This window comes from Lampris incognitus, chromosome 20, assembly GCF_029633865.1.
Source record: "Lampris incognitus isolate fLamInc1 chromosome 20, fLamInc1.hap2, whole genome shotgun sequence".
Taxonomy (NCBI): Eukaryota; Metazoa; Chordata; class Actinopteri; order Lampriformes; family Lampridae; genus Lampris; species Lampris incognitus.
In genome coordinates, this window is record NC_079230.1 from 12,207,766 (window position 1) to 12,221,412 (window position 13,647).

The 13,647-nt window shown below is 46.3% G+C and overlaps 1 protein-coding gene across 3 annotated transcripts in view; it reads right to left on the reverse strand.

The window, feature by feature from the left end:
- shroom4 (shroom family member 4) overlaps window positions 1-13,647 on the reverse strand; it is an 86,688-nt gene continuing 73,041 nt past the window's right edge. For all 3 annotated transcript variants that reach the window (XM_056300694.1, XM_056300695.1, XM_056300696.1), the window contains 8 exons: window positions 10,042-10,103; window positions 7,620-8,543; window positions 6,644-7,348; window positions 5,706-5,832; window positions 4,532-4,633; window positions 3,554-3,724; window positions 2,092-2,234; window positions 1-1,973 (listed from right to left, as the gene is read on the reverse strand). In XM_056300694.1, the coding sequence (XP_056156669.1) occupies window positions 1,817-1,973; window positions 2,092-2,234; window positions 3,554-3,724; window positions 4,532-4,633; window positions 5,706-5,832; window positions 6,644-7,348; window positions 7,620-8,543; window positions 10,042-10,103 (2,391 nt within the window). In that variant the 3' untranslated portion in view covers window positions 1-1,816. The remainder of the gene's footprint in view (window positions 1,974-2,091; window positions 2,235-3,553; window positions 3,725-4,531; window positions 4,634-5,705; window positions 5,833-6,643; window positions 7,349-7,619; window positions 8,544-10,041; window positions 10,104-13,647) is intronic.

Sequence of the window (13,647 nt, forward strand, 5' to 3'; positions counted from 1 at the left end):
ATATATATATATATATATATATATATATATATATATACACAACAGGCTAACAGAGCTAACCAACTGACCTTTGACGGGTGTGCACAAATCCTTTTCCATCATGTGAAAGTTTTTGGTGGAAAAAAACCAAAAACTAACTCAACTTTATACAAGTCCCTGGGGGGAGGGGGCACGTCCTGTTAACACCCGGCTGAAGAATAAACAAACTGAGCTTTGGGGTTAAATAGTTTAATTATGTGTCATATGTTTACATCGGCAGACCCTTACACATTCTCAAAAGGTGAAAATGACAATTGTAATGCTTGACAAATTAAATGCTGCTGTAGTGTTGGTTGCCCCCCCCCCCGAACGTAAAACATGGCACTTCTACTCTTCCAGAACTTGCCGCACGCGCATCAGTCACAACAGAATCCAGTCATTTGGGATCGATCACTATATACAAAAGGTACACATTATGAACAGAGGTGTCGTTTATACATAAAAGGCGCTGTGCCACAATATACGGGTCGACGGAGAGTCTCAAACTCCCGAACATATTACAGCTGTAGACCGTCTGGTCAAAGAGGATACAGACACACCCAAACAAAAGTAGTGCACAGATAAAACACGTATTGCAGAACACGGCTGTCATTCCTCAGGAAAGACGGCAAAAAAAACAAAAAACAAAAACGTTTGTCAGTCCAGAGTTTAGGGAAGACAGAACTCGCCTTCGCTTGGCGCCCATTCGTTCTACCGGGGCTACGATAACGGAACAGAGAACAGTTGCTGCGACTGTATTCTGTGACACTTCAAGGCAGTTAACGTTTAGAGAAATACAATTTCTTTACAAGAAGCAGCGAGAAAATTCTCCTCGGGGAGATTCGGATTAGGCAGCGCCAAGCTTTTCAAACAATGGCATCTTTGGCTACGTAACGCAACTGCTAAGACACGCGCCGGCAGCGTGCACTAACGCACACGAGTGAATAACGTGAACTGGAGCGTGAGGAAGAAGAGCTGTCGTGCGTGACCCGGCGGGTTGAGGGTGGCACCGGAAGCCGCAGGGTTGAGCGACGGATGAGTGTACTCGTGGTGCTGGGAAGAGCTTTTCATAGAATCGCCCGCAAAACCGCATGAGTAAATACGCCCTTTTTTTTCCTCCCCCAATCAAGAGCTTTTTTGAACATAGAGGGAATATTTGCGATTGGTCAAGGGCCTTATAGCGAAATCTTCGACGTGATCCAGTTGCAGTCTTTTTCAAGGCGTCGTTGAGAATTTCAACACGGATCCTTTTCTTCATCGGTGCGGCAAAAACTTTGACGGCGTCCGAAGATTTGCCTTCTCCGCACCTGACTTGAAGTCGCTTTCACAACCATCTCCCACCTTTTCGTTACAAGGTGAGTTCTCGACAGGCCTCCGTCTCTCAGGCTCGTGGTATAGCCGAAGAGTTTTGTTATCTTGAAAGCGGGTGAAGAAAAAAACAAACGTTGGCAACGGAGCGAGAGCGTTTACTTGCGTCCCGTGGATTCTCGCTCCTTTTGAGGATTTTCTAGACGAATGACACAATCTCAAAATAAAGCCATTCAGTATGCTAGTATCAAGATCATGTCCCTTGAAATCAGAAAATGCATGATGAGTTGCATCAGAAACAAGTAGCATCCTCTTGCCTCATTGGCAAAAACGTAAAGTAATGTAATGGTGCAGAGTTGTCCTGGTCTTTGTGTGTGTGTACATGTGTGTGTGTGTATGTGTGTACACGCCGGGCTTTTCTCCATCTTCATCATCTTTTGGTTAATGCTCATTGATAGCTCTTAGCTCATTGACATCCCTGTACTTCTCATCAATAATGTCCATAGCCCATAGACATGCCCATGCCCATGCCAAGTCCCAGGCCCAGACTCTCCCTCAGCCCCCTGAGCTGCTCCTCTCCCAGCCGGATCTTATCCTCCAGCTGCTTCTGCTCCACCAGCAACGCTGCCTTCATCTTCACAAAATGGCTGAAAGGAGACAACAGCAAAAAGACGTGTTTTTATATTTTATGGGGGCCCAAAGTCTACATCTCTTCTTTGGTTATATGTGCTGTGTGAAATAAAGTTTGGTTGGTTTATTAATCACCTGTAGTCCCTGTGCTGCTCGGGGGAAAGGCACCGAGCCAGGACCCTGCCCACGGCCTGCTCTCTGCGGTCAACGTGGTCCTTTAGGTCCTGGGCCTCCGACAGCTGCTTCATGAGCTGACACTTCTTCTCCAGCAGAGGGAGCTACAGCACAGCGAGACGAGGACAGAAACAGGCAGGAAGAAAAACAGTCAAGGTCGAAGTTCCCCCAGTCTGTGCTTTAACGCTGATGAGTGATGGTTCATAACCTAAAAACCACAGCCTGGGTTTGCAAAATGCTTTTGTTGCTCGTTAATTCCTCCTTTACATTCTTACCTCCTGTTCCTTTCCCCCCTTCCTTCTTCCTTCATTCCTTCCCTCATCTTCTCGTGGTATATATGATATATAAAGACCGAGTGTTTGCTGGGAGATGCACCTGCACAGCTGTCCTTCTTTACCCATTCATATCACCCTTCCTTCCCCCTTTCCTATCCTTCCTCATTCGTTCTTACTCCCACTCTCCATCCTACCGAAAACTCTAGTGGCTTCTTCACAGGAGGTTTGGCGAGCAGAAGCAGCTTAAAACACAGAGGCAAGGCAGTCTGAGTAATCAATACTTTCACTAAAAAAGAGAGGATGGATTCACTTGTGCCGTGGGAGGGTGATTGGCAGATTCAAGCGAGACAAAATCCATTGGAATAAGTCAGCAGGCTTAACTGGTAAAGATCTTGTGTCGATGACTAGACACGGGACACGAATGACTCGGGGATTACTCGTCTAAGGCTCTGGTTATTTGTGTCAGCTTCGGAAACAAGGTAGGTTTACACACAGTTCAGTAAAACAACTGCAAACGCATGAGCTAAGTATTAAACTGCTTACTGATGTATGCTGTAGCGGGCCGACGAATTAAACCTGTGTAATTTTCATCTCTACGCAATACTCACACTCTCCATGCCAGAAGCTAGTTGTTACCTTAACTAGTTGTATGTATGTATCCCCCCCCTTTTCTCCCCAATTGTACTTGGCCAATTACCCCACTCTTCCGAGCCGTCCCGGTCTCTGCTCCACCCCCCTCTGCCGATCCGGGAAGGGCTGCAGACTACCACGTCTCCTCCGTTTCACCAGGGGGATGTAGCACATGGGAGGATCACACTGTTGCCCCCAGTTCCCTCTCCCCCCTGAACAGGCACTCTGACCGACCAAAGAGAGGCGCTAGTGCAGCGACCAGGACACATACCCACATCCAGCTTCCCACCCTCAGACACAGCCAATTGCATCTGTAGGGACGCCCGACCAAGCCGGAAGTAACATGGGAATTCGAACCGGCGATCCCCATGTTGGGAGGCAACGGAACAGACTGTCACGCCACCCGGACGCCCCCCAGTTGTATGTATTTTTGATGTTAAAACCACTCTCTCTCTCTCTCTCTCTGTATCTTTTTCTCTCATTATCTCTCTCTCTCTCTCTCTCTCGTTCTCGCTCACCCTCTCATGGTGCGCAGTGTCCGGGTCCAGCGTGTCCAGGGAGGTCTCCACCCGCAGCAGCCTCCCTGACAGAGACAGAAGGAGGCTGACCACCTTGTCCAGGTCCCCGATAAACATCCGAAACTTATCCACCTCGTTGGGCTTACAAACCGCCACCACCATGCTCTCCACCTGAGGACACACGCACAGCCCCAAAAATAAAGTCCGGGTGTTAATCACACACACATGCACATGTGAGAAAATGAGCAAGCGGTTCTGAATGGATCCTTAATTTTCACTCGACCACAGCCCACAGCTCATCCTTAGATGCCATGCATTTGGTTCAATAATCCAGTATGCGTAAAAGCAAGAAGGCGACTAAAATAAAGAACAAGCAATTTTGAATGAGCCCTCAACTTTCTTTTTTTTTGGATCCCCCCCAAATTGTATCTGGCCAATTACCCCACTCTTCTGAGCCGTTCCAGTCGCTGCTCCACCCCCTCTGCCGATCCGGGGAGGGCTGCAGACTACCACATGTCTCCTCTGATACATGTGGAGTCGCCAGCCGCTCCTTATCACCTGACAGTGAGGAGTTTCCCCAGGGGGACGTAGCGCATGGGAGGATCACGCTATTCCCCCCAGTCCCTCCCCCCCGAACAAGCACCCCGACTGACCAGAGGGGGTGCTAGTGCAGCGACCGGGACACCTACCCACAAGCCGCTTCCCACCCGCAGACACGGCCAATTGTGTTTGTAGGGACGCCTGACCAAGCCGGCGGTAACACGGGGATTCAAACCGGCGACCCCCGTGTTCGTTAGCAACGGAATAGACCACTACGCTACCCGGACGCCCAGCCCTCAACTTTTTACTCGACGTCGGCAACTGTTTTGCATCCTTCAGAATCGGTCATTTGGTTTGATTCTATTCAAGAGACAAAAAAGCGCACACGTGAAAATGAGTAAGTAAATAAATGGCAAGACTAAACGGCTGGTTCCCCACCTCCTCTCCCAGCTGGGCGTTGGCTCTGATGTCCTCCTGTAGCCCCCTCTGGGCTTCTCTCAGGACCCCCAGCTTCTTACGCAGGCTCTCCATCAGCTGTTTCTATACCGCAGAGAGAATCAGCCATCAACTTCCTGTCAGTCTCACATCATTTCGTAAACACATAAAGCTTATCTCGTTTTTTTTTTAGTCTGGTTTGATTAAACCAGCTGGAAAAAAATGAACACAAGTATAAAAATCATCATTGTAAATGATATTCTCATAGCCGTTTCATTTGATATGTTTCTAATTTGTGAAGTTCAAGTTGGCCAAGTGAGTTGACTTCAGTGAATTGGACTTGGTGGGTTTTCCAACCCAGTCCTCAAGGACCCCCTATCCTGCAGATTTTCCTTGCAACCCTGAATAGGTACCTGTTTGTAGTTATTCAACCAACCAGCAATGAATTATGTCAGCTGTTGCACACCTTGAATAATTAAGTGCTGTGAGATGATTGGTTGAGTAAGTACAAGCAGGGCTGCCTATGCAGGGTTACAATGACAATCTGCAGGATAGGGGGTCCTTGAGGACTGGGTTGGGAAACACTGCTTTAACATATAACCCACTAAGGACATAAACACAGAGTTATGACTAAAAAAATATAAAAAGAAAAAAGAATTCAAACTCAAATTCTCAAAACAGTATTTGAGAATCCAAGAGCATATTTACATACTTGCAAAAGCAATAACAAACAGTTTCCTGGTTCAGGAAAATATGCGTATAGTGGATCTCTACCAAATATTCACACGTTCAGTACCGCACAGTACAGGCATCTATTACACTGATAAGAAGCTTAAACGAACATGTACAGAGGGAATGTTGGGAAATACTGAGTGTGTGTGTGTGTTTGTGTGTGTGTGTGTGTGCGCATGCCTCTCCTGTGACTCTAAGTTACTCACTAAAAACCCAGTTAACAGGCACTCTGATCCAGAGGCCAGGGGTATTTCTCTGGCTGGAATTTGTTTGTCTTGGCATCACATAACTCAATAGGTTTTAACTGCCTACTGTTCCAATTACTTTTACTGTACGACTGCTTTGAACAAAAGTTTTGTTTTCTTTTGTGTGTGTGTGTGTATGTGACACACACACACGTCAGCCTCCACACCCGCTGTATGTGAGGCTGACGTTCGTGTCGTACCTTATAAGTCAGCTCGTCGTCCTCATCCCGCTCTCTGGCGTCATGTTGGTCCTTCATCTGGGACAGCAGCTGGGCCTTGGCCGCCGATGTGCTGTGATAAGAAGAGGTGGAGCTCGCACCAGACCGCCTGGGGAGGGAGAAGGCGTGAGGACGGGGTTTAAAAGGGCCAGCTGAAGTCAATTTACCCAGTAAACGTGCCCGCCGAGCTTTTTTATACATACTCAAAATAAAATTTCAATGGGAAATAAACGATGTTAAGTGAACTCTTTTACACATAAGCTGCATTGGCAAATTCAAAAGTTTTCCAAGCATCTAAGGGCAAAGTGGGAGATGGAGGAGAGAGGTGAAGTAGGATGGAGAATCATGTCTTGGGAAGAGAACAATCTTAATGGCAACAATCATTAAGTGCTGCAAAAACTGAATCTCCTGTATGTATTGAGAATGAATCCACCCCCATGCAGACATGCACATACACCTTCCTCTGCTACCATCTGTTATCACCCACCACTTTTAAATAGCTTCTTCACCATTGCACATGACCCCTGGCACCCCCTCAACTTATTCTTCACGCTGCTTCCTTCTGGCTGCAGATATAGACCCCTGATATGGACCCCGGGCCTGGAAACAGGCACGCGATGACAGGAGTTTTGTCCCGTCTGCCATAGCATCATTTAACAAAACACCCCGGTAACTGTCATGTGTATAGGGGTTTTTATAATTATATATATATATATATATATATGTTTGTGTGCATAAATGTGGATGTACCCTGTACGGATGTCCTTTATGTAGTCATGTTGTGTACTTGCGTGTTTACGTAAGGCTCTGTACAGACTGTGGCAACAATCTTCCTTGGAAAAGGACAATAAACGATCTATCTATCTATCTATCTATCTATCTATCTATCTATCTATCTATCTATCTATCTTCTCTGTTACCTGTCCAAGCTGTCTGAATTGTGCTCTATGGTGCGGTAGGCTCCTCTCCAGCTCTCTGATTCCCCTTCACTGCCCTGAGGGAAGAGCTCCTCCAGCCTCAGCTCCTCGCTGCTCCTCTCTCCAACTTCCAGCTCATCGTCCAGCGAGCCGCTCTCTGCTCTCATCCTGTCCAAGGGCGAGGCCTCTGAACTGGGTAAGGTGTCGATGTCCGTCTCCAGCACGGTGACAGGCAGGGCAAAGCAAGGGAGCTCACTGCTGATTGGCTCGTCCTCAAGGGGAAGCCCCTCCTCTTCCTGGAAATCATCAATGTCAGTCTCCATGGGGATATCGAGCTCAGCCTCTAGGCTGTGGGCTGGGCTTGGGCTAAGGGTAGTTTCTGATTCCGTTCCTGGTTCCGGATCCATTCCTGGAATCTTTCGGGGTTCTGTGCTACTGCCAGTGTTTCCAGAATAGCCCCTGAACCCTCTTTTTTTCCGTAGGGGTGGCTGTTGATCGTAGTTTATGGCAAAGTAGGATTGAAGAGATATAGCCTCGCTACAAACTCCATTTCCAACCATAGCCGGGAGAGACTTGTCACTATGAACTCTGGAAGATTGAGTTCTCTCCCACTCGGCCCCTGGTCTCAGATTTGGCAGAACTTTGTGAGATTTCCCCTTTGTTGTACTGTCCTCATCTGGGCTGTTGCTGGGGTCCATCTCAAATAAGCTGGAGAAAGAAATATTTATCAGGATGTATCTTACTGTCCCATTATTCTAACAATTATGAGTACACAGAGAAATTATGTGAAGAAAATTGAAGACCAACACAAACTGATTATTGATAACTGAACACAAGCAGGCTACTGCACGTGCTACTGTTAATATGTCCCCTGGATATTTTGATGTATCTCAGTGTGGAAACTATAAAAGCAATTATAAAATAACCTTTTACAAGCATGATGAACCTTAACGGAAATCTGTACATGATCTAATCTCACCTGTTTACACAGTTCTCTGTTGGTGGTAGTGGAGCAGGTGGAGGTAGAGGTGGCAGCATGTCCCCTCTTTCCCTCTGGCCTCCCAATCCAACCCTTGAGTCTCCCTCTTTCTCTCTATGTGGAGGAGCCACAGGTCTGAAGGCTCTCCTGGAGAACATAGGACTGGGTGGGGCGATGGAAAAGGAATGTTCTTGAATTTGAGCCTGGCTCTGGTTGGACGAGCCGTGAGAGTAGGGGCGTTCCCGAATTTCAGACTCGTTTCGATTGGACGGGGCACTGGTGTAGGTGCGTTCTTGACCCTGAGGCTGACCCTGGTTGCAGCTGCAACGCCAGCAGCCACCCTGCACTTCCTGCCTCTGTGGTGGAAGACTGTAGGACCTCTGCCTGGATGTTTCAGGTGGAGCAATGGACAGGGACCGTTGAAAGGGACGGTGTCCCTCCGAAGGGCTAAAAGACGGTGAGATTGAGTGACGAGCTGGAGGCAGCATGGCAGTGGAGGAAGAGGAAACAGGAGGAGATTCAAACAGGGTGTGATAGGATGCTCGCCTGCGGTGAAACTGCTCCCACTTCGGGGGTGGCGGCCTCGGCGGAGGCGGGGTCTTCCTCCTGGGCAGCCCGGCAATGCTTCCCATCTCTCTGCTTCGGTCCCCACCCCCTCCTTCCTCTACCTCACACAGTGTCTGGCTGGTAGACATGGAGATGGAAGGTGACCAACGATGACTGCCGTCATAGCGGAGGTCGTTTTCGGACATGGCGCGGCCCCGAAGTGAGAGAGGGGCTGGCGGGGGAGCGAACGTAGACCCACAGCGGTCATCCCTGTGGCTGTCATTCGGTCTGGGGTCCCACTGACCCTGGTACAAATGTTGTTGGTGCTGATTGGGGCTCTCTAGTGTCCTGGAGTCATGTCTCCACCTTGGGTAGTCCCTGTTAGAGAGGGAGAGAGACAGATGGACGGACAGACAGACAGACAGACGAGTCAGCTTAATTAGAAATAGTGAAATTTAGTTTAATAAGCCAACTGAGAGTGAAATATCATGTTAAACAAGATAGTTTAATAAGCAAGAACACATTTACAGTACCAATCAACAAGATATGACATCACACTCCCTTTGCTAAACTCCCCGGAACCAGTGAATGTATTGTGCTCCGCTCAAGACAACTGGAAACTCGGATATTTCAAGTAGGAAACGTGAAATTCCCAACGTCATGTGTTCATGCTGTTTATTCCGGGGGGAAAAAGCATGGATGCCTGCAGGAAACTGCTTTATTTGTGAACAAGCATATTAAATCTACGGGGCACAGCACATGCTTCATGCCGACATGCATTAGGCGGGTGCCTAATGTATGTTAAATATTTTTCTCATAACGCAATGACTCTAGTAGTAGGATATCCATCGAGATAGTTATCTCACAAACACGTCAATTTTCTGTTCCATTTTTCCTTGCTGTGACACCGCCGACGCTCAGGTCGGATGAACTGGAGCTCAGAAATGACACCTGATTTGCTGACTTGTGATTTGGACTTCGGCAACTGTTCAATTCGGGGGGGGGGGGGGGGTTCATAAGTTGGATCTCATTATTCACTAGTTCCGAGTTATTTTGGACGCAGCATTAAGCCACGTCCTGACCCAATGTAAATAAGTTGTGGTTAGCATGAAGGACATCAGGCCATGCCATCATAAGTCCGGCGGCCCTTCGTACAGGCGCCATCGCTTAATAAACTGGGGTTATCAAGTGGACATTTTCCCAACTGGTGTGTCGTTGAGTCAAGCCAAATTAAAACCTGAGGAAATGTGAGTGAGTTTGTAGGAATGCGGGTGAAAATAGAAGTTAATTTGCCGGGAAAACACAGTCATGACAAAAGCAGGAGAAAAACGCAGAATAAGAGACAGAAAGGGGTCCTAGCTAAAGCACTTCCCTTTGGAATTCCATCAGAACTGGACTGTCACTGTTTACGACCAAATATGGGCAGAGGCCCCTCACATACCATTACCCCCCCCCCCCCAATAGTAACATATAGGAACAGCCGAGCACACATCATTATGGTCATATTCTAGCCATGGATGATTGCTCTGCTCACTTAGAGCTCGTTATACTCAAATAACTGGCGGGCGTGATTGAGTGAGATTTCCGCAAGTCCATTAAAACAGGAGCTACCCCACCTACCCTCTCAAGAGACCTACTCAGAAGCAATCAGAGACGAGGAGAGTACGAAAGAGACTTTGTGTGTGTGTGTGTGTGTGTGTGTGTGTGTATAACACAAGGTAGGAGAGCATGGGATGCAGAGAAATAAATAGAAAGTTGTCAAGCAATAAAAAAGAAAATGTGTATGTGTGTGTGCGTGTGCATGCAGTGTGTGTACTTATATGTGCAGTTTTTCACATGCTTGCCTCTCGGGACACACAGCAAGGAAGCGGCTCACCTTTCGGTCAGGCTGTACTTCCTGTTCAGCTTTGCCGTTTCTTGTTGCTGGGCGGGATACGACTGTGGAACATATTCAGATAGTTAACCCCAAGCAGTGGAATGTCATAAAGTCAGTAAGCTAGGTGTTGGTCTGCACACGCTCAGTGGTACTTTGCAGAGGTGTGTGGGTGCCACGGACATACTGACCACACACCCCTACTACACCAATATACTCAAGTGATCATTAGGTTTGTGGGCGCCCTGAGGTTTTGGGATACTCTGGATGCATCTGCTCATTAAAACACCTGAAGCAGAATGCATCTAGCCAAGTGAGCAATGGATGCTTCAGTTGGCCCGATGATGACAAACAGAAGGAAAAAAAAGATAGAGTACAAAGACCATAGAAAGTATAAAAGTGCGATGGAGGTGAGAAATAGATAAAGAAAACAAGACCGACCGGGAAAGAAAAAGAGATACGCGCAGAAAGGGAACCAGAATGTGAAAGAAAGAGCACAAGGGAAAGTAGAAAAAAAAGAAAAAAGAAATCATTTCACAGCCTCGCCCAGACCCAACACTCGAGCCCGATGCGCGAGAGCGTTCTGTTAATAATTCTTGTTGATCTAAGTGTTCATACAAGTCTTTGCTCATTACAGCAAAACTACAGGACACGTCTGTAGAACGCATTCAGCGGGGGTTATTACGCCGATGGAATGTCAGACGACCTCATTGCACCCTCATTACTAGTCACAGAGGTCAAACACACACACACACACGCACACAGAGGCAGGGCTAACCAAGGTAAACACACCGGTAGGGGTACACATTGGTCCTTCGCTCATTCCTGTGCAAACAGATTTGCAGCCTTATCTGTGATCCAAATCAAAAACATCCATTTTGTATTTTCGTTGGAATGTTGCAGGGTTGGCGATGCTGACCTTAGCATATTTGCCCGTCACGAATATCATCATATTGTGAAATAAGAAATCTACTCTATACTAATTCATCCTTGAACTAACTATTTCTAATATTATATTTAGTGTGAATACTATATAGTGTTAATACTGAATAGTTGAGACCAGCTTCTTCTTCTGGACTTTTATACAATTGTAAAACATGCCATGTTGCCACCTTGATACTAAAACTTAATTAAGATCAATTATCATATCTGTTTTATACTCTATAATTTCAAACTATGACCAAGTGTCCCATTTTGAGCAACCCACCAAATTAAATTCCAACTATGTGAAAACTTACTTGGCAAATGAAACTGATTCTGATTTGGAATTGAAACCGTTTCATATTGAATTGACTCTAAAATGCCTTAAAACACAAAGGGAGACTCAGAGCAGAAACTCTCCCCCTGCTTATCAATGTATTTCTGATTTGGCCCCGCTATTTATTGTCTTGAGTCATTTTAATGCTCTATATAACTATACTGCTCTATTTAGCTATACTGTTCTATGTAGTAACTATACTGTTCTATGTAGCTATACTGCTCTATGTAGTAGCTATACTGCTCCAAGTAACTATACTGCTCTATGTAACTATACTGTTCTATGTAACTATATTACTCTATGTAACTATACTGCTCTATGTAACTATACTGTTCTATGTAACTGTACTGCTCTATAGCTACACTGCTCTATGTAACTATACCGTTATATATAACTATATTGCTCTATGTAACTATACTGCTCTATGTAGCAATACTGCTCTATGTAACTATACTGTTCTATGTAACTATACTGTTCTATGTAACTATTGCTCCATGTAACTATACTGTTCTATGTAACTATACTGCTCCATGTAACTACACTGCTCTTTGTAGCTATGCTGCTCTATGTAGCTGTATTGCTCTACGTAACTATGGAGTGCTAAGCATGGCTATGATACCAATCTGCAAGTCCAGTATAACATCATATCTACTACTACTTTCAGCTGCTCCCGTTAGGGGTCGCCACAGCTGATCATCCGTTTCCATTTCTTCCTGTCCCCTTCATCTTCCTCTGTCACACCAGCCACCTGCATGTCCTCCCTCACCACATCCATAAACCTCCTCTTTGGCCTTCCCCTTTTCCTCTTCCCTGGCAGCTCCATATTTAGCATCCTTCTCCCAATATACCCCAGTATAACACCATATGATAAATAAATATTCCGACTGAGCTAATATACAGTATGGAAAAAATGTGATGGCTGTGAATTGCATTACTTGTGAATGTGTTACATATATATTGTTCATGATGCCTAGCGCTATTTTGTGCTGTTTTGTGCACTGGACCATGCAAAGTGAATTTCCTTCGGGGAAACGGGGAAGGATGGATATGAATCACAATTTTTCATACAGTACACGTTTCGTAACGGTTTCCAGTGTGTGTGAAAAGGGGCTTTTGGTCTAATTCTGCCAATAACAATTCCTCTGAGCTGTTTCCTCACATTTTTGAAAATACAGCTGTGCTTTGAGTACGGGACGATGCTGAATGGCAAACCATGAAGGATAGCAACAGCAGTTCTGTTATTTTTCCATATTTTCATATTCAGTTTCCCTCCTATGGCCAGGAACACATACAGGGACCATACACACACAGGAAAAAGCACACATGTTCACTAGCACACATAAAAACATGAAGTGCAAAGACACAGGAATGCATACGAAAATGCATGAACTGGCTCACCCTCTGTTCAGCCAACTTTATCACACACAGACGCGCGTGTGTGTGTGTGTGTGTGTGTGTTTATCTGTGCGTATGTGTGAGTACAACTGTAAGTTTACAAATGCAATGTTTTATGTATGCATTTGTGGTGTTAGTTTATGTGCACAGCATAGCATCTATGTGTGTGTATAATGTCATATAGGCAATGACTGCTGTGTGTGTGTTTGCACAAGTGTGTGCTGAACCTTATCATAGCCCTTACAGAGCATCCAGGACATCTGGTACCATTAAAAGATATTGGACTTCTTCAGCGGCAGACATAAAACAAGAAGTGCGCGGTGAGGTTATCGCAGTGGCATCAGACTGAGGACTTTTCATTTGAACTGGATTCCAGCCAGGAGGAAATGGGGGTTCAACTGCCCCGGCACCACCACCACCACCCCCGACGGGACACTGCACGAGAGCACCACATGTAGCCGACGAGGCGGCGCTGGCATTAGCCAAAAAAACTGCTCCGCTCAAGATGCATTTCATCCATAACACACGTCAACTTGGCTCAGCTCGATGTCAAATGATGGGGTTGGTAATGGAGTGGAAGTTCACAGAAGTTTCAAGAGTTCAGGACGAGGGCTACGCTATCAAAAAGAACACCATACCCCCCGCCAGGACACTCGAGTCAATTTGCGGTAGGGATGTGAGCTAACCCTGTTATTAGCGTTGATGCAAACGTTCGCTTTTGTTGCCCAATTCCCCTTCGGCTGTACGCAGGCCAAAGCCGTGGCCGCACTCGTATTCCACGAGACTTCTGTGATCGGTGGTGTCTGAAAGAGTGTTCTCGAATTCAACCGCATGCAGGGAACCGAGTCTCTGCTTCAAAGCAACCGTTCAACCACCCAGCAGTCGGACCAAGTAGCCATCTAGCTTCACCATCCTACAGGGGGTTATACTCAATATGCTCTGGTACAGTGTGAAAA